The 22640-nt window shown below is 33.5% G+C and overlaps 1 protein-coding gene across 1 annotated transcript in view; it reads right to left on the bottom strand.

The window, feature by feature from the left end:
* The window catches only part of CEP170 (centrosomal protein 170kDa), a 103210-nt gene that overhangs the window by 8241 nt on the left and 72329 nt on the right, over nt 1–22640 (bottom strand). The window contains exons 12-15 of the mRNA XM_008590953.1: nt 20325–20559; nt 9628–9775; nt 7241–7411; nt 3325–3413 (exon numbers count right to left, since the gene is read on the bottom strand). Of these exons, the coding sequence (XP_008589175.1) occupies nt 3325–3413; nt 7241–7411; nt 9628–9775; nt 20325–20559 (643 nt within the window). The remainder of the gene's footprint in view (nt 1–3324; nt 3414–7240; nt 7412–9627; nt 9776–20324; nt 20560–22640) is intronic.

Here is a 22640-nt window from a genome sequence, read left to right as displayed (position 1 = left end):
CGGGCGCGACACTGAGGGTTGCGATCCGTTGCCGGTCACGAAAAAAGACAAAAAAAGGGGGGCGGGGGAAAGAAAATAACTTTAGTGAAATTAATTCAAAATGGTACAATAATTACCAAAAAAAGGGTAATGTACATTAAATGGTACATATTAATTCAATATGGTACATATTATCTTCAACTACATTGAATATTTGAGCCAAATCTAAGGCATGACTCTTGGTATTAATAAATAGGCATGTGATTAGTGCCTACAGATTTGTTGATTCACGTGTAGTAACTAATTAGTTAAGCTTAAATTTTTTTTATCCTACAAATTTCAGCTGGGTTCTACCCCAGGGAATGGTAGACTGCATTTGTCACCAGCCGTATGCTGTATTAGCAAACCCAGGTGGATGTGCTGTCATGGTGAAGTAGAGCTTTCTTGTGAAGATGGGATCAGCAAACTTGGGAGTGATGTGGTCATTAAGGGAAGCTTGTACATTCCTCATCTACAACAATATTAGGGTGATAGTTACTTAATCACTGAATATGAGTAAAATAAAAACAATGGATTCATTTAAAAGCCCAGTCAGAATTTATAAAATATGTTATTTATAAATAGCATGCAACTAATTTCTCTAAAACCAATTATAAACTTTAAATTTTTAAATTTAATAATGTTCAAATTTAAGCTTGAAATATTGTTATTATATTTTTATCTTTTCTATGTAACGAGTAGTTTTAGTAAAAAGAAAAAGAAAAGGGGGTGATTGGGCTTCAGTGGGAATAGAAATTGTGGATAGTAAAATACAGATAATATTCAATGGAAAAATGAAACTAAGACAAATCATGTGTAGGTAGCAGAAATAGCTAACTTAACACAAGTTGACTTATTCAAATAAATAAGCTAGAATGTAAATTCCATGACAGGGCAGGTCTTTCTTTTGTCAATGTTTAAGTATAAATGCCTACAATGTACTTCATAACTACTTGCTAATGACTGAATATTAAATTTTCTGTGGAAAATTGAGTTTATTTAAAACTCATAGGGATATGTAAGAATTGATAAGGACAAATTAATCTTGAAAAAACAATGAATGGTAACATAATGATACTCATTAAAATAACTTTTAAAGCTGTACATATAAGATATTCCTTAAAAAAAGCTTTTTAATTATTAAAGCAGTAAGCCTCATATTCCAACCAAACTTGGAGGGGCTGCTGATACACTTCTTTTGATACTCTTTTGAAAAAATAAAGATTATTAAGGAAAAGACAACAAGGTACAGAAGAGTATATAGTATGATCTTTTATATAAGCCTTTGAGAAATGAACCTGGAGGAAGAAAAAATATTTATATATATATATATATATAGACACACACATGCACACACACATAATAATAGATATTATATATATAATATGTATATTTTCTGAAATATTTGCATTTTAAACCATGTTTATGTATTACTTTGGTTAAAAAAATATAAATTTGAAAAGAAAAAGAAAAACAGGACAAAGCAGACTATACTATTCAATATAAATTTTAGATCAATATTCTTCTAGAAGGCAATAAAGTGATTTTAGATTAATATTCTTCTAGAAGACAGTAAAGTGAAAGAGAGTCTGGTATATTTTTTAAGGAATATAAAGATAAGGGCTCAAGATATAAAAGAAAGCTCAATCCATTTCTTAACATGTCAAGCAAAATTTACCTGTATAGGTCATCCTTCTAAATTCCTAAATTCAACTGAAAGATGCAAACTGCTTTTATAGTGGCTTAAAACATTTCTTAAGTGGTTGTTTTCAAAGAATACCTTAGACATAATTTTTAAATGATACTTTTGAAATAGTTTTCGAAAAAAGTAATCTTAATGGCTTCTTTTAAGCTAGATAAATTAACTAGATTAACTTAGTCTTACAATTAAACAAAAATAATGTTCAATGTGTTTTTACCATGCTTATTGGTACTCTTCAAACACTGATGAAATATGTTATTTCAACATAAAAACAATATAAAATTATATTTGTGTGGAACATTACAATTCATGAATTATGTTCAGAAATGGTTTCATTATATTTTAAAAATTTAATTATAGGAATGAAAAATAAATTAAGCTGCAACATCAATGGATTTCTGAAGTAACTATTGTTACATAAAGTCTATAAGTCTATGCTTAGAATTACTAATGAATTTAAAGTTGTAAAAAAGTACTTGATAGAGATATACTTTGAGACAAAATTATTCCCAAGGAGAAGACATTTATTACAAAGGTGGAAATTTAACTCTGAAAAAAGCAACAAAAAGCAGAGAGGTGATATTATAGTTTAAAAAAATAAATAGGCTATACATATGTGTACAAGAGTGAGAAATAACTTTATTTTCTTCTTCTCACAACAACCCTGTGAGCTGACAGTGAAAGTGTATCTATTCCCAAATGAGATGAGGAAAACGGGGGCTGGGAGACAAACGGTAGCTTGTTCAAGGTCGCACCGCAAGTGGCAAAACTGAAACACATCCTCAAGTCTTCTGTCTATCAGGCTGTCTCCTCATTCTACATGTTATTAGATCCCTTTTTCTTCCACCTCTTTTGCTCCCTAAAAGTTCATTAATAAAGTACCCCAAGCTCTCTTTTCAATGACTCTTTTCTAGAAGCTGTCAAGCTAAAAGAAACAAAGCTATTTCTTTCAACTACTCATTTCAACAAATATTTACGGAGTATGTACGTCAAGGCAGGGAACTGAGGACATAATGTTCAACACAACATAGTCTCTCTGCCCATGATTCAGGCTAGTGAAAGGGTCAGATATTGAAAAATTATCATAATTCAACATAAATAAGTAACAAAGGTATTAAAAAATGTGGAACTAAAACTGCACAGTCCATACAGCATTTTAATTTTCAAGCGACTGTCATAAATTTTCTGAGTCTTACAAGAGCTCACATACTGTCCCTTTACTGATGAGGGAAATGAAACTAGAGAAAAGTTTGAGTCTTGCAAAGGAAGCCCCAAGTGTCTGTTAATTTAAAATATTTACTATTATTTTGTGGAAAAGCAAAATGTTTCTGGTTATTAATAAAACTAAGTTCAGTGACTGCAGCTGTTAATTCTCAATTATAAAGGGACCAGTTATCCAGGCTATTTGTTTCTCTTTTTATCCCTTTATGCTGCTCAGCTTTAATTATTACTTTTATCTAAAAAGTAAGGAACATGGTAGTGGTAGCAGTAAGATTCAGCTCCACTGACTTTACTAGTTCCTAACAGATGTGGTAGCAAGCTTGAAAAGTGAAAAAGGTGACTGTTAATAATATAGGCAAGGAGGCTGGAGTAACAAAAAGTACCTGATCTTTCCGGCTGTTTTATCTATAGATTGTCTTATCTTCTTAGAGAACTGAAAGACAGATGATAGCAGCAGATTATCTCCCATGACCTGAAACATCCAAAGAAAAAAGTCGATTAAGATATTACCACTGTATTATATAAGTACGCAGAACACTACTCACAACACAATATACTTAGGGACATTTAGTATTTACGCTAATTTTAATTAAAAAAAAAATGAAGAATGTAATAGGAATAATGTGTAATTAAATTGAAAAAGAGAAAGAAACACTACTAATGACAGTTCCTTTGTTAAATAATATGTCAAGTTTCTATATTATTTTGGTCATACCACATTCAAAAACCAATCCATTTTATCCTACCTTCAATTATTATCATGACTCATACTTCCAATTCAAACAATCACAAAAAGGATGACATAAACAACAGGACGAAATTTATTATTTATTCTTCCACGAGGGTACTTCAAAAAGAAGTGGAAAAATAGAATTAAAATATAATACAAATCTTTCCACAACTTTTTGAAGAACTCTTGTATGAATACAGAAATCAAGAAGGGTACAATCCTTGCTCTCCAGGACAGAGTCCAGTGGGAAAGATAAATATTTTTAAATTTACTGAAAATAATAAGTTTTTGTGATGGGGAGTAGTACCAGGCCAGCTGATATTCATGGGCAAAACCAAGGGTCAGCAAACCTTTGTAAAGAGCCAGATGGTGAAAATTTTAGGTCTTGAAGTCCATATGGTCTCTGCCACAACTCCTCAACTCTCCCACTGGGGAGTGAAAGCAGCCATAGATAATATGCAAATGAATGGGCATGGATGTGTTGCAATAAAACTTTATTTACAAAACAGGTGGCAGGCTGGACTTGGCCTGTGGGCTGTAGTTTGCCGAGCCCTGTGCTAAATCATGAAAGGCAAAGCTAATGCAGTATGCTAGAAAAAGGGCTGCACTGAAATCTAGACGTAGGTTCCAAAATCAGCTCCATATAATGTCAGAACTGTTATTAGACTCTGAAAAAAACTAGAAAATAAGATATGGCCTTGGATGCTAAGAAGCTTTGAGGACAAGTGGGGGAGATAATAGTAATATACAGGAAATACTACTAAATATTTATAAGAAAGGATGTAAATAAGTGCTAAATTTTATGATTCGGTGCTGTAGGAATTCTAACGAAAGGTAGTCCAGTGAGGGGTAGCATAAATAGGGAAGTGCTTGTGGAAAATCTGGAACTTGAGAATGGCAAAGGTTTGAAATAATGGAGGATAAAGGTTTTTAGGGATGTGAAAAGCAACATAAAGGCAAAGAAAGGATAAATGGGCATAATGGTATTTCATGGGTCTTGCAGAAACAAGCCAACTAAGGGTGGAAAACATACAAATTAGGAATGAGCGAGAAAGGGCAGGATAGTCTAAGGAAAGATAATAGAGAATAAGAATATCTCTCTCTTCTAACCCAACCAAATGTAGTTCACTGTCATGATATATTAAATACATTTCTGATATCAACCTTGACATAACTATCAATTTAGATGTGTCCATCCTCTTTAAAAACACAAACTTCTTTTACCTGGTTTTATTACATTTACAGGAATTTCTTCCTAGACCTCAGGACAGAATGATTATAGGTAAGCTTAGAGAATGGTAGCTTTTCCGATACAAAGAACAAATCAACTATCAGGCCAGGAAACAGAATGTTGCAAAACTATTTAGTTATAGTGCAATCGCAACTTTGGAGCTAGTTACATGCTTTTCCATCAGGTGGATCTTTTTCTACTCAGTACTATTACAAACATACTTATTCTTACATGCTAACTTTCAGATCCTGTTCCTTGAATCCAAGGATCCACAGATATCGACCTATGATCAATCCCTTATCAACTGTGCCTTTTTACATGCTTCCTCTATCATCCCCCTGAGCCTGGACCACCTTTGCGTGTTGTTCCTCCATTTACTCTTTCCTCGGTGCTGTTTGAAGTAACCATCCCTTGGCGAAGAAACTCCTTTACATCCATGAATTTTTCCCCAAACTCCTTCACTATTCTCCATTAACATAAACCGTTTCAATAAGCCTATCTTTCCTTGATTTCTCACTGCTACATTCATTTTTTAAAGACAGTTTAATAATTTTTATCTACATTGGTATGCAGGTACACAGGATTAATCGCAATTTTTGGTTCATAACATATTCACATTCTTGGTTCATAACATATATCACTGGTCCAACATAGACCACTTTTTCTTTCTTTCTCTTTAACATTGTAATAATGAATATGCCACCCAAAACAACAGCTAGGACCTATCAACAATCAATGTGGCAGAGTATCTATTATTCAAAAAATATTCACTCCTTCCATGTCTACCCCCACTGGAGGAAGATACTTCACTATCCTCTGCCTTTGGCCTTAGCCATGTGGCTTGCTTTGGCCAATGGAATATTGGTAGACATGACACAAGACAGGATTTTAAATGTGCTTGCAAGGTGGGGCTTGCTCTCTTGTGTTTCTGATATTACCACAACAAGAACAAGCCCTAGCTAGCTCTCTAGTCCAACCAATATGACACATGGAGCAAACCTGGATCCTATCTGCAACTTCTAATTGTCCAGCTGAGCACAGCTGAGGAGTACCACTTAGTGATAAAGAAATGCTTAATGCTCTCTACCACTGAGATTTTTGTGGTTGGTTGTTATGCAGAAAAAGCTCACTGATATATCTATCTCTATTCATATAGTTTTCTCCACTCCACCTTCTGCCTCACCCACCCAGGTAAACAAAATATCCTGAATTCCATTCAACATTCCCTTGCTTTCCTTTTTATATCATTTGTTAGATTTATTTCTGTCCTAAATATATATTTTGATTTTTTAAAAAATTTATGACAAAGAATCACATTACTTATAATCTTTTGGGACTTACTTTTTTCATTTAATGTTATATTGCTAAAATTCATCCATATTGTTGCATATTGCTGTAGTTTGTTTTGATTACTCTAGAATTGTTCAATTTGTGAATATACGAGTTTACATATTCACTTTTCTGGTGACAAACACTTAGCTTCCAAGTTTTTGTTACTGTCAACAATTCTACTATAAATATTCTTTTGCACGCTGTCAATGGGAAAGGGTTTCTCTTGTGCACATACAAGCAAAAGAACTGCTACATCATGTGGTATCTTTCTGTTTAACTTTAGGAGATAATGTCAAACTGTTTTCCAGAGTGACTGCAGTGATTTAACTTCCACCAGCAACCCATAAGAAAGCGTACGTATCCACATCTTCTCCAACACATAAGATTTAATACTTCTTAATTTGTTGCCAATTGAATGGTTATATTATAATCTGCTGTAGTCTTGAAATGCATTTCTTTGAACCCTCATAAATTTGAACATCTCTTTACAGTTTGTATGCCCTATGTATTTTCTCTTTAATGAAATGCTGTTCATGTCTTTTGCAGATTTTTCCTTCAAGTTGTTTTCATCTTCTTTATTGATTGGCAGGGGTTCTTTATATATTCTGTTCTAATCCTTTGTAGGCTGTATGTTTTGCAAAAATGTGTAACTTTTTTCACATTCCTGAAAGTATTTTTTGATAAACAAAAGTCCTTAATTTTAATATATGCAAGTTTATCAACCTTTTAAAGTGAAAACTTTTGGGGGGTTTTAAGAAATCATTTCCTACAACAATGTTAAAAGACATTTAATTTTTTATTAAAAGTTTTAGTTTTGCTTTTGCCATTTAAGAACACAATTAATTTGGAGTTATTTATTTGTATATAGTGTGATGTTGGGATGAAATTTCATTCTGTCTATAAGGATAACCACTTTTTTCCCAGCCCCATTTATTGAAAAGTTCCTCCTTTTCCCACTAAGGAACATGCCTCCTCTGCCATATGTTCAAGCTCATGGTTTACTTACTTCATCCCTGCTCCAGGTTCTCCGCCTTGTAATTGTTAAGTGATCAGGAGGTTCTGTTGGTTGAGGTCTTGGATCACCAGACCGACCATTGTTTCCTTCTGGTGTTTTAGAATGAACTAATGGAGGGATCTTTCGGAAGTTGAGACTTTCATCAAAAACACGATCAACCAACTAACAGGACAAAAACAAACCCTTATGAGAACAGAGTAATCTGGAAAAGTACAGATACTGGCATAATTTTTATGATTAGACAGATGTTATTCCATTCTCAAGTAATAATAGAAGCATGACATCTTCAATAAACCAATTATTCTTTCTCTTTATAAGCACTTCAAAGGTATTTCCTTTATAAAACAGATGTTCGCCTACATAGATTTTATTTTCAAAATCCAAAACATGTAACTATATTAAATTCGATTCTTCCATGGATAAGATTTTCTCCAAATGGAAAACAGACAGTAAATTGAAAAAACTGAATCATTATAGATGGACAATGAGTTCATTTTACTCACATTGCCTTACCAGTATAAATAATGTTTCTTTTTCTTTTAGTTTCCTATCTTGTTTTTTCCTTTTTTTCGTCCCCAAATCCAGGTGCCAAATTTCTTCACAAGATACATAAATTGCAAAGTCCAATTAAGTTTACAAAAGGAAAAATTTTTTTAAATCCACAAAATAAGTATTTTGGTCTTTGTCAAATAAACTTTTAACAATGCTACAGAAACTACATTTTCCAGTAAAAATGATATACTGCCATCTACAGTACAAATTACGAACATAGAATACTAAGTAACTCAGGTTTACTGAAGAGAAGATAAACTCTAGTACAATATTCTAAAATAAAACAAAAAGGAAATGGAAGTCGATTCAATGAAATGTTTGAGTAATTTTACTGGCTCTGAGTGAATGTATTATAATGTTAGGTAAAATTTAGTTAGAAAGCTGAGAAAATAATATCTTCATCATTTTAAATGTACCAGAATTGTGTATGTCTTGCCACCAAGAAGATACTTTTATTTTTCACCAATAAGGATTATTTTATATACAGTTACATTTGATCAATGTGGTAACAAAACTCTACACAGATTGATGAAATATCACTTATTAAATGAGACAACACATGAAGAAAAAAACAAACAAAAAAGTGACCATTAAAGAACTAAAGAATGAATGTGACAAAAAGCAACTGAAGAAAATATTATCAGTACAGTTTGCCAGAATTAAATTTGTCAAAAAGGCTAGCCATTTTTGGCTACTATTTAGAACATTATTTTATTAAGTTACTATTCATTTAAAAAGTAGAATCATCAATATCAGGGGCTGGCAAACCTTTCCTATAAAGGGACAGATAATAAATATTTCAGGCTTTGCAGCCATATAGTCTCTGCCTCAACTACTTGGGTCCTGCCACTGTGGTACACAAAAAGCCAGAGATGATAGTTACACAAATGAGTGTGGCTGTGTTCTAATAAAAGTTTATTACGGACACTGAAATTTGAATTTCGGACACTTTTCATGTCAGAAATTATTCTTCTTTTGATTTTTTTTTCAACCATTTAAAAATGTAAACCATTCCTAGCTTTTAGGTCATATAACAACAGGAAGTGAGGCCATCGTTTGCCAACCCCTGATCACAGAAATTCATTCTTTTAAATGCCAATCCTTTGCTTACATTTCTGCCCCAGATCAAAATAGCCAACATGGCCAGAGAGTACCATTAATTTTATATTACATGTGAAAGGCACTGTCTTGACAATATTATGTAAATGGTGACCCTGAAAGTATACTGTAGGACGCCCTGGTTTTAGATGGGTAATTCTGAATATTTGTTTTTTTGTGTGTATGTATATATACATATATGTATTTCAACTTTCAAAATATCCTGTGTGTGTGTGTGTGTGTGTGTGTATTCATAAACAGATTTAAAGTAGTGAAAACTGTAGAACTTTTCCCTGCTATCAGAGATATCTCCTAATTAACTAGCAATAAAAATACCTTTTCAATTGGAATATTTTCATAATCAAACTTTAAAGAACCTATACAATAATTTATCAAATTTTGGTTGCTTTTCAGATACTATTCATATTCACATTTCAAGTGAAAGTGAAGCTATGGACCAGGAATTAGCAGGCAAAGTACTTATTTTAAATGGTTTTCCAGCTTCATGTTAATAGTAGACCAAATGTTAGCCTTTACTAGTTCTTTTTTTTTTCAACTAGTTTTGTTACAAAAACATAAAAGAAATTTGTTAAGAGCAAAGATGGAAAATGCAGAGCTTCATGCAAACAGGGAGGGTGGATATAACTAAAATAAACTAAGAAAAAGCTAAAAGCAAAAGAAATAAAGAAAAGAAGAACCTTATGCATTTCTCCATGAAGATCTCCTACCTCTTCTCTAGTGTCTATGGCAGAGCCAGGGGTGGTGGCAGCAGTGCTTACTGTGGTACTAGGGGCAGTGCCTGATGAAGTCACTGAATCTATCTCTCCTGCTACATCGTTGATCTCCCGAGCAATAAGAGCAAGATCTTGGCTGATCCTGGTAATAATTTTAGAAAATAAGTTTAATCCCTTTTATATAACAGCTCTAGAAACAATCATTTATGACACAATCAGTTACATAAGTTCTGTATCTAATTAAAAACTTATATCCAAAACTTTTTGACTTCTTTGACGATGCTATTAACTGTTTTGAGACCCCAAAGTCTTAAATTTTAATTCCAAAAATTAATATTAATGAAATGAAATTCCAAATAACCTACAAGATATCACCTTGAAAAATATATTTAAACACCCATGAACACAGAGATATATCTTTAAAAATAGACTGTTAATGCTAATGCTTAGCATTAATATATCACACGGGTTCTTAAACCTAGAGGTGATGGACAAAATTCAAAGAGTCTCTGAACTTGGATGAGAAAAAACAATTATAATGTTATTTTCACTAACCTCTAACTGATGCTTAGCATTTCTTTCAATTATAAATATAGGTAATAAACCACAGTGGTATTAGCAATTCTAGTGTTTTTTGTCACCAACAGAAATCACGTTATAGTTGTTACTGGTATCTCAAAACATTATTATGGTCATCCCTACTTCAAAATTACTGCAGTCACTAAACCCACAACAATAATGTTTTATTTAATGTTAATAAAGAACCATATATTAATTTAAAATATTTTGATAACTGTATTTCAATATAATTGGATTTCTTTGTAACTCTAAGTACTTTACATTTATACACTTGGAAACATTCTGAGAAGGGTTCCATAAACTTAATAAGACAGCCAAGAAGTTAAGATCTATGACACAGCACTTTACACTATGTACAACACTTTCTTGTACATATTATGTCATTTGAGGCTCACAAAGTTCTTGCAAGGTAGGACTAATCTGATTTTATTAAGGAGGACACATTCTAAGTGCAGCTGAGTGGCTTGCTCATGACAACACAAGCTAGAAGTAGCTAAGGCAGGACCACATCCCAGGGTTAGTGCTCATTTCCATGAAGCCATTAAAGACATTTGTGTTTTCAGCCACATGAACCGAAGAACTAAAATAACTGTTACTAGTGATAATGAAAGGAGAAAACAGACATTTTTCTTTTACCTTTTTTTTAAAAGGGAGAGACTTCCAAAATTACATTAGTATTCCTGTGTTTCTCAAAAAATATTTCAACTCAATGAGACATGAAAGATTTCCAAGTTATGCATTTGCTGCACATAAACTCAATTTGGCTACCTTTACAGGGAAGGCTTTGGAATGACAGGATGTTCTTAAAAGTATATGTGAAAGCTTCTACAACTTCAAAATCCAAAGTAAGTACAAAGTAATATTTTTATGTGAGTTTGAAAGACTTTCAAAGAATGTAGTAATTGCATAAAAATTTAATAGATTTAAAAAGAGATGCTAAGTTGACACTCATGGATGAACAGGAGCAATTTACGGTCAATTAACCTATAAACTTTATAAAAAATGACAGATGGTTAATTTCTCTTTTGTTTACAAATACAGAAAGGTATGAAGAACACCAACAAATATTTACTAATCCTTTATTATGTGCCAGGCACTGTGCTAGGTCCTAAGGGCTACAACAGTGAAAAAGCAGACACTATTATAATATAATGAGTATATTATAAAGAATCGTTACATTCATCAACTCATTTAATTCTCACAACCACCCTGTAAGAGAGGTATTAATTGCCTTATTTTACAAATGAGGAAAATGAGGTTTAAAGGAAGTCATATGACATTTTTTGGCCAATGTCACAAATAGTAAGTGGCATAACTAGATTAATACCAACTATAAAAAGGTCTGAGGTAGCAAGTTTGACCTCTTGCTCTCTGGCAAACACTCTCTAGCCATGTGATGCCTCCCACCATGTTATGATGCAGCAATATGTAGCCCTTTGATCTTGTACTTCTCAGCCTTTGGAACCATGAGCCAAATAAACTTCTATTGTTTATAAATTACACGGTCTGTGGTATTCTGTTATGAAGCACAAAATGGACTAAGACAGGCAGTAAGCACCCAAAATGCATTCTTTTCATTTGAAAGTAAGTTGTGTATATGCCAGTTGTTTTAAGATAGGCAATTCCTATCTTAAAGCTGACTCAACAATACTCATATAGATCATTAATTTAAACACACATCGCTTAAAAATCTCAGCATCTACTAAAGCAAGTTAAAAAGCTTCTGCACAGCAAAGAAAACAGTCAACAGAGCAAAAAGACAGCCTACAGAATGGGAGAAAATATTTGCAAACTATACATCAGACAAGGGATTAATATCCAGAATATACAAGGAACTCAAACAAATTAACATAAAAAAGTAAATAACCTGATTAAAGAATGGGCAAAGGAACTGAACAGACATTTCTCAAAAGAGGATATGTAAATGACCAACAGGTACATGGAAAAATGCTCAACATTAGTAATCATGAGGGAAATGCAAATCAAAACCACACTGAGGGAGAGAAGGAGGGAGAGAAGGAGGGAGAGATGAAGGAAGGGCAGGAAGAACAATCACCATAATGCATTGAACTTTTAGAAGGAGAGGACAGAGCTGTGGTTACTATAGGTGGGAAAGGAAGAGGGAGAGGGGGACTAGCAAAAAATTGGTTAATGGACACAAGAAATGTATTTGGTAATGATGAGCATGCTAATTATCCTGATTTGATCATCACACGTTGTACATAGGTATTCATATTCAACTCTGTACCCCACAAATATGTGTAATCAATTATTTTTCAATTTAAAAAATTCTAAAAGGCAAACGAAATTATCAGGAAAAAACCCCAAAGTTATGGACATCTTCCAAATAGAAATAGGAGATTTATGATTAAATACAGAGCATGAATCTATTCATATGGTTGCTAAATGTAAGGTTTCAAATTAATATGTTTCTAGATTACACTTATTGGGATATTTTATAATCATGAACTTCTTTACACCTCTTGTATCTGTGCCTGTTCTTTAATCTCTAAGCCTACAACCCATTTCTATTCTCATTCTCTAGTCCTTTAAAATCTGCTACAGGCGGAAATTTTTAAATAACATAAACATTTTATTCGGGGTTTTGCAATCTATCTGCTTTCTTTGCAATAACAATAAAAATTGAAGCTTGTCAATTTGAAAACCTATTAGATTATTTTCACATTTAACTCCATTTTCCTTATTACAAAATTTGGATGAAACAACAATCCCAAAGAAATGAAACATAAATTAAGGGTTAAGTTCTGTACCAATCTGTTTCTGTTTCTTATAACAGAGTACCTGAAACTAAGTAATTTATAAAGAAATCTTACCTATTTATAAAGAAATTTAAAGAAAATTTATCTTAGAGATTTGGAGGCTGGGAAGTCCACAGTCCAGGTGACCCATCTAGTGAGGGACTTGTTTGTGGTGGTGGTGATTTTCCACAGGAACACACGGTGTCGGTGTCATGTGGCAAGAGAAATGAGCTGAGCAAGAGAGAGCTGACCTTCTCCCCTGCCCTCCTTATAAAGCCATGAAAACCACACCCATTGTTCCATGAATGGATCAATCCATTCAAAAGGGCACAGTCCTCACAATCGAATCACCTCTTAAAGGCCCCACCTTTCAAATACCACAATCAGATTTCCTACTCTCTTTGCACTGTTACAATGGGGGTCAAGATTCTATGAGTTCTGGGGGGATATTCAATCCACAGTAAATTCTAAAACATTAGTGCTAGTCTTCATATCTTCCTGAGTGACAGAGCCAATGATCTAATTTCAAAAATTTTGCAGAAATAAGTATGCATTATTTTTTTAAAAGGTGAGATAACATGAAGGATGTACTTTTAAGTCATGAAGTTTATGATTTTCTATGTAAACTATCTCAATAATAGCACTCTTCTTATTTAAATCAATTAAAAATATTTTCTTTTTCACTGAAGGATTGTATACTAGAAAAAATATATTAATTGTAGACTTTAGGTACATTGAAAGTTTACAGGAAATATTGAAAATTAGAGTCCTAGTGAAATGCATGCTCCATTAAACATGCATCTTTGCAAGTGCAATCTAATAATGGTAATAGAAACAAACTATCAGACTTTATTGATTTAAACTGCCAACATAAACACTCTTGGGTAATTAACTATAAAAAAACCTCCTTTATTTTTTTAATAACATATTAAGTTTCAAAAGTTCTTATATGTAACTGGCATTCCACAGGATACACATACAAACCACTAGAATAAAGTTTTCTTTGACATTATTGGAAAAAAGCAATTGATAGGGTATTAGTGAAGTATACTAGCTTTAGAATCCTAACACTGAAGCTGATGACAGCAAATCAAACCTCCAGTTACCTTAACATTGGATAAGAAATAATAACTAACTTTAATGATTTGACTTTTTAAAGAAATAATTTAGTCTAGCTTTTAAATGATAAGAGTGTTAAAATATAAAATTAGTTCAAGGAGAGACATTTAAGAGTCTTCCAGAAAAGCTTATGATTTCCATACTATGTAGAAGAGCTGTGCAAGAAAAAAAAAGTTGTATAAGAGGAAAATATCAGACATCTGCTGAAGGATACTCAGGAAAACCAGAAAAAGAAAATATAAGGACAAAAGACTATGATCAGCATAAATGTCAACTTGAATAAACACTGCACAATATAACAAGATACATTTGGGTTACTGAAATGAGCCTCATTCCTAGGTCTCAAAGCTTAAAAAGAAGAGAGGATGGAAAGAACAAAACCTTGTTTTTTCCCCTAATGGTCTTTATAACTGTTCTCTAAGGAACTTAAAAGACATGTAATAGATGATTCACAGAAAATATTTCAAACAATCAAATCTGATAACACCAATGTGTTTAAAAGACTATAAGACAATGTGTATACTCTTTTTGATTAATCTACAAGTTTTCATCCTTTTTCGTTTCCCAGGCACCAAGTTCTATCAATTTTTCCTGCACTGTGTTCTCTAATCTATTCTTCAAGCAAATGCTTATCATCTTTTCCATGTTCTCAACTGCTCATGAATGTATCAGTGCAACAAACTCCTAGCTTATTTTGACCATTTTTTTCCTCCTAAAAGTTATCTGAAATATGCAATCAAATATTCCCTAAGGAACAATTCCATGTCAGTCATCTACAAAACTTAAATCAATCCTTTTTTTCCCTCATTATTTTTCTGGGATTTTAAAATCTTCCTCATCAGCCCTCAATCCCACTTACCCACTTTTACTTCCTCTTCCTCCCTAATATACACCACCACTTTTGTCAGTCTAGACCTTACTATTCCTGAAATACATACAACTCATTTTAGTCTGTGCTTTTGCTTACATGAAATACCTCATTAGAATGTCCTTCATTTCCTCTTCTACCTTCCAAATTCTATCTACATATCCTTCCAAGTTTAGCTCAAACTCCTCCTCCGTGAAGTTCTCCCTGTGTACTCTGGTCTTCACTGATCTTCTCTGAATTTTATTAGCACTTAAAACTTATATGCACAGTTTAGCACAATATTATATGATATTTAGGCATTTTGCTGTTTTTATAGATAAGTTTTTAAAATTAAATTCTTAATTGAGATAATTATAGATTCACATGCAGTTATAAGAAATAATAGAGATCTTGGTGCCCTTTACCTAGTTTCTCCGAATGGTATGGATTAGCTCTTAATCCTTGCATCAATTATAAACTCCTTTAGATCATGGGCTATGTGTATTATGTTTTTTGTCTCCCCAATACTGACAAACATGGTAGGTGACTAATAAAAATTATCTGACTTATAATAGTAGGTACCAGGGTAATGTGTAATCTGATAAACAGTAGGGACCATGTTCATGACACATAAGAAGAAAGCAGATGAATTTCACAGTCCCTCTTTCTCTCAATTCTCTTTTTTGGCAGCTGGCTGGTATGGGTATCCAAATCCTTGACCTTGGTGTTACAACACCACACTCTAACCAGCCAGCCCCTCTTTCTCTCAATTCTTAGCAATGATGTAAAAGCCAGTAAGCCAAAAAATAAAGAGTGATAGTTCCTTTTAAGAGTGAAGGAGCCTGTATGAGCCCCCCAAATTTCAAAGAAGCTATGAAGAAAAGATCGATTAGCATGTGGATAAAAACAAGTTTTGTTTCATTAAATATTTGCTTTAGCTTGTATTTTTGCTTCCAAGTGATTAGCTTTCTCTCTCCCTCTCTCAAATAGAATAACAAGTCTAGTGGTTTAGGTTTTACAAGGCAAGGGAAGACAAAAGATTAATTTAAAATTTTCATTACTTATAATAATTTAGGAAAAACGCACTTTTAAGAGACCATGTAATAGCACATGGGGGTGGGGGTGGAGATGGGGACTCAAGTTAGAAAGTACCCATATGCTGGCAGCAACCAGAACTAAAAACAGGACATGTAAGTTCTTTTCCTTTGTGACCATCTGTATGTGAGAAAAAAGTTCTACAAGTTTCCCAACCAGTGAAGATCAATTATTAACACCCTGTCTGGAGGCAATCCAGGTGGAATTAACCACAGAGCACGAATGCTTAGCAGGTCTAACAGGCACTTGGGAATAAAATACATTATTCTGTATTACAAATAAAATACACTATTCTTATTAGTACTAAAAAAGAAGTACCCAAATGTGGCTTTAATATCATAAAGCTACAATTTTTAAAAAATTGCTTAGATTGTTTAAGTACTCATAACTACATGTTCCCCTAAAGCCTTTTTCTTGTTTTGGCCCATCAATTTGAGATTATTTTTCTCAGCTGTTAAAAGCAACCAACCATGTTTATACTACTACTCAACCGGATCTCTTCTTTCTTCTTTATTAGAAAGGACATTGTCTTAATAATACCTTTGGCTTGTTGTGAAGCTATATCCCCATCTTCAGTTCTTCTTGTTATGCCTTTCATAGAGGAGATGTGTTATCACCATGATCAGCTCATGCTGATCCTAATACATTGACTTAAGTGTTCCTAGAAATGTAATTCAGTACTGTAGTGGATTGAATTACGTCCCCCCAAAACTCCCTGAAGCTTGAATTGTATGTCCTAAGTGTTATGTATTAGAAACAGCCCCCACTGTGACTGTTAAGAAGGTGGGAAATCCTGTTCTGGTAATTGCAAGGTGGGGCCTTGAAGAGGTGATTAGATTTTGAGGTCCATGCCTAGTGAATGGATTAATAATAGTGGTCATGAGTGTGGTTCTGAGGGTTTTAAAAGGAGAGCACATGAGGAGCTATCTCTCTTTCTCTGCTCTGCCATTTTCTGCCACGTGATATTTTGAGGTCCATGCCTAGTGAATGGATTAATAATAGTGGTCATGAGTGTGGTTCTGAGGGCTTTAAAAGGAGAGCACATGAGGAGCTATCTCTCTTTCTCTGCTCTGCCATTTTCTGCCACGTGAGACTCCTAAAGAAAACCCTCACCAGATGGGTCCCCTGGACTTTGGATTTCCCAGCTTCTGAAACTTTAAGCAATAAATTTCATTTTCTTATAAATTACCCAGTTCCAGGTATTTTGTTATAAGTTAACAGAAATGGACTAATACATACACAATGGATTACTACTCAGCCAAAAAAAAAAAAAAAATGATATCCTATCATTTGCAGCATCATGGATGGAACTGGAAACCATCATGAAGTTTAGTCAGGCACAAAAAGACAAACACCACATGATATCACTCATATGAGGAATCTAAAAAAAAAAGTGGTTCTCATATGTCATAGAAGCAGAGTAGAATGGTTACCAGAGGTGGGGGACAGGAAGAGGAAGAGAAAAACTGATGGACTACTGGGTAAAAAACTATGCTATCTACCCTAAGTGAATCATTGAGTAAACTTCATTCATTTTTTAAATCTCTATTATAGCATTCTGACATATCAGTCATACACAACTTTGCTTCCATCCTTTGACTCTAAACTCTCTGAAGACATCCATATCTAAGTCATTTTCACAGTCCCCTCAGGCTAAACACTATGTTATGCCTACAGGAGCTGCTTAAATATTCTTCGTTGAACTGGTGGGGACTATATATATATATATATCAAGAACTCACGCATATGTAAATTTGATCCAAAACAGGACTGCAGAAGAACAGACATGAACAGGATGCCACCTTTGTAAATAATACTTTCGGCCAACATGAGGATAAAATATTACATTGGCTTTATGCTTTAATCCTCTCATGTAAAATACCTATAATGAACTGGCTAACACTTGAAATAAAATTCTGTTAAATAGAACTCTCATAAAAAATGCAATTTAATGGTAATGGCATGTGTAATAATGAATCTAAAATACTGAAATATCTTTGGGTGCCTTCTGATTCAAATAGGTATTATATAATCTTCCAGTATAATTTTTAGGTTAAATGTATTTTATTTGGTCATCTGTACAGGTGGTGTTGTAGCTCTTTTTAGCCCAATATTCACAAAACTACTATAATCTAACAAATTCTTACTGGAAGGTAATCTATATGTCTGTTCTAATAGAGAAACTGAGGCATTAGTTACTAAAGCACATGTATCAGGGGTACTTGGAAGAAAAGTTTCCTCATAAAATTTAAAGACTGAATATATTTTACTTTGCTTATACATTTCATATTCTGGATGGACCCTGTTTTTGTGTTTTAAATTTAGATGCAGGTAAATAATTACTGTGTACAGATTAACAAAGTGCTGGTTAAGTGAAATAGCCCTAAATTATAACCAAAAACAATATGCCGAAGCATAAAACATTTTTATAATAAATTAAAATTCACTATTATGCTTTCCAAATAAAAGTTTACCTATTACTCAATAAATGTTGCTTTCAGCATGTGAGTTTTCTTTAAGTGACAGTAGTAGCCCATTTAAAGAAAATTATTTCTCACATTCTACTCAGTTTGTGATTCATAGCCATGTGAAAATAGATTTTCTCACATTAAGCAAACTTATCACTATGCCATGGGACCATTAAATATCAGTGTTAACATTCTTTCCTTCTATACTTTACTTAGCACAGCGCTACTGACAGACTAGAGGGAAAAAGCATGAAAAGTAGAGGTTAAATAGCCTGGCCTTAGAGTTCTGTTACAGATAATGAAACACACATAGACAGTAACAGTAATACAATGCACATAACAAAATGGAATGGGGTGAAAATGTAATGCACAGCCTCTATTTCCTCACCCCTTTGTATCAGAACTCTTTTCTATTTGGGCATGGGGGGAAGGTGGTTGGTTCAGAAGAAAAAGGTTTTTTAGTCCTTCTAGTTTGGTAGAGAGAGCTTGATAAGAGAAGTCTACCGAGAGGGGCAGACACATGTTCTAGTTCCCCAGGCACCACCTGACCTTGTGGAGCTGGACACCTCCTCCATGGGAAGGGGAAAAGTGAGATGAGAGCCAGACCTGCTGCTGCCAGCTGTGCCAGAAGAACAAAAATGTGTCAAGATTCTTTCACTACAAGCATTTTGTGGGCCCATAATGATCCATGAACCCCAAAGCACATGTATGCCCTTCCTCTAACTAGAAATACTGGCTTAAAATACTTCAATAATCAGTCTTATAAAAAGCTATTTGTACGACAAAATAAAAATGTTTTAAGCAGCATAGTGAGATTAGAGGGGTATGTTCTCAAGAATAAAAGCAATTACAAGTGAATAGTCATTAAAAATAACACTAACCATTATATTAAACTAAAGAGTCAGAAAAAAACACAATTCACAGAAGTCAAAGAAAAAAGATAACCATTAAATTATGGTAAAAGTTTGTTGTTTTTTAAAGCATCTATGAACTATTACTATACAAAAGTTCTTCAGTAATGTTGCCAAGCATACAAGCTGAAGATTAGGGTATTGAAGTAAAGGCAAAAATAATTTTAGCATGCATACCACTGAAAATGTTTAGGTAATATAGCATATACTGCAGTAACATTAAATATCTTACAAACTTTAAATAAAAACACATATTCTAACTACTATAGTATCTATTTGAGTATAACCTCTCTTCAGTGTTTAACTCCAATAAGTTAGTAATTAAAAATCTTATCTGAAGCAATGAATTTTACTTTTTATATATAATCTAAAGATTATAATAAACAGATTAAAATTCAAACAAATCATATTTTAATTTATTTATTAAAGAGTCTAACTAACTGTACTTAATGAACTCACAGAAGTATGAGTGACAATCTGCCTATTTTAATTCTCCCCAGAGAACATTAGCAACATACCTCTAACAAGTATACTACTACCTCTTCGGAAGTTAAAAGGAAAGTAATCAGTAAACTGCCTGCACAATTCTTAATTATAGAGAGCTAATAATGACTACCTTTCAAAAGTTATACTTACTCATCAACGTCTCTACTGAAATTTTTTTTAAAGGGGGGGAAATCAAAATAAAACCAAAATAAATTAATTCTACAATATGTTAGTAGCATTGGCATAAAATAAAAAAGGAAAAAAGCTGGATGGATGGAGAGTAATACCACCAACAAAACTGAGTGCATTGTTACCTGTGGATTTCATTTCTTGGATTAGTACAAATTAAGTGAAAACTAAGTTTTGTTACCAAGTTGAAATGTTGACAGAAATGTTCAACTCTTAAAGATAACTCCTTAAAACCAACCTGGCTATCTCTTCTCGATGAGCAGTCCAATCTCGGATGTAGTCTTCCTGTTCTTTAATCCGGTGCTTGAACGAAGAACTAGTAGGCATGGCTGATCCGGCACTCTGCAAGCGAGTGGTTTTCAGGGCTGGAGAAGTACGTAGACGGGTATGTTTAGGGGAATTACGGTTTGATCCAAATTCATCTTCTGAGGTGGAAGCATAATCAGTAGGAAAGCGCCTCCATCTTGAATTTACTAAATTAGTTTAATTATTAAAAAAAGAATTATTATGTTATCATTTAAAGCAGATAAAAATCATGACTTCAAAAACACCATGAGAACACACACAGCACAATTTTCAATAACTGACATACACATACCTCACAAAAACCATAAATCTACTACTCCTTAAAGATAGAAACATTACACTTCAGTGAATTAAACAATGAATAATTAAAAACAATCAAAGACCATGTTTTCTGTAGTGTAGTGAATAAACAGTCAGATGAAAAATTTCACTGATGATAAATAACTAAGCAAGCTCTATTCATAAATGTTTAACTTGGGTTCTTCTCAATTGCAAATATTTCTCATTGTAGTGAAGATATGGATTTTTAAGAAGATGACAGCAACACCATCAACAATAACAAAAATAAAAACAAGGGAAAAGATTTCCTCATGCCACATGGACTTTCAACACAGAGATGGTAAAAACCCTCTTTTCCCAACATACAAATGTGCATAATTCCTGGTATGGAAATTATGCCTTTATGGCAGAAAAAAAAAACATTACCTCTGTCATTCAACATCCTGTTATGCTATGGTTGGAAAAAATCTTTTTACACGGTAAAAAACACAACAAAGCATCTTCATTACAACTCTGCTGCTTTGACACTGAAAGCATATGTTGAAAATAGACAATGGCATAAAATCTACAAAGAGCAGAACTCTACAAGCTATTCTCACAACCACTGACATTTAAGGCACAGGAGATACTGTGAGTACAGGAGTCACATTAAAGAAAGTGGTAATCACTTTCTTATTTAATGTTAATAAAGACACTTAAAAATGGTATTGCTGACACATTTGAAAAATCAGAAGACAAATTAATGCAGACACTTTACTACTACTGTTAATATGAGAATCAAACATACACATAATTTATGAACCATAAACAGAAGTTAGAAAAAGGGAGATAATGGCTAATTCATGGCACACTTCACAAGGGCAGGAACCAAGTCTGTTTAATACACTATTGTACACCTAGCACTTAGCTGAGTGCCTGGCTAGCAAATGTTTAATACGTATTTTTGAATAAATGAATAAATTCCTGGATATAGACTATTTACTTTTCTCAAACCTAGTAAAAAGCATGAGATGTTTTTGGTGTTTTAAGTAACCAAACCTTAGCACTTCTATAAGTTCCAATTGCCATTAATACTGGAAGAATTCTGTCTCTTTCTCTCTCTCTCTCTCTCACTTTAACAGGAACTAATCCTAAACTGTGTAGACTGGCGAAGTCCAGAATAATTCCCACATCCTTCTCCACTACAACTGTACACCCTTCCTGTCTTTTCCTCCAAAAGCTACATTTTTGCTTGGGGCTTAAGGCTGCTGGTTTTAGATAAAACTGACATACACTGCCACCAGAGTTGGCTTAAGAGACAGAGAAATCTATAATCAGGAATATGCCATAAATTAGAGCCTACCCATTTGTCCTGATTCACACTCCTATTTGAAGCTCCTGAGGTTTGGAACTAGATTCATGGGTATGAGAGAATGAACATATGCAGAAATCTCCTGGCTCTCTGTAAAAGCATTTGCAAATATATATATATATTTATATAATAAAATTAAATAAAATTAAATTAAATGGTAATTAAAGATATCTTAAGGGATGCTTAAATATAATTTCTAATTTTAACACTGTAAAATCATTAATGTAGACAGTACTCTTTATAATGGTGGAAATTTACTCATTTCTAGACATATGAAAACTCCTATGAACTGAAGTGACCGAGACTTGAAAACAATTTTTTAAAAAGTTTAAGAACAAGAGTTTTAGAAAAAAAATTAGAAATATGGCAAACAAAATCAGAAATAGAGCAAACTTGGGGCCGGCCCGGTGGCACACTGGATAAGTGCGCCACTTGGGAAGCGCGGCGGCGCTCCCGCCCGAGGGTTCGGATCCCACATACAGACCGGTTCCCGCTCACTGGCTGAGCGAGGCGCGGGAGCAACACTGAGGGTTGCGATCCTGTTGCCGGTCCCCAGTCCGGTACGGGGGCATGGAAAAAGACAAAAGACAAAAGACAAAAAAAAAAAAAAAAAAAAAA

The sequence above is a fragment of the Galeopterus variegatus genome, unplaced genomic scaffold, assembly GCF_000696425.1.
Source record: "Galeopterus variegatus unplaced genomic scaffold, G_variegatus-3.0.2 Scaffold6496, whole genome shotgun sequence".
NCBI classification, from domain to species: Eukaryota; Metazoa; Chordata; class Mammalia; order Dermoptera; family Cynocephalidae; genus Galeopterus; species Galeopterus variegatus.
The sequence above is the reverse complement of the archived record's forward strand: the minus strand, read 5'-3'. Positions and strand labels throughout refer to the sequence as shown.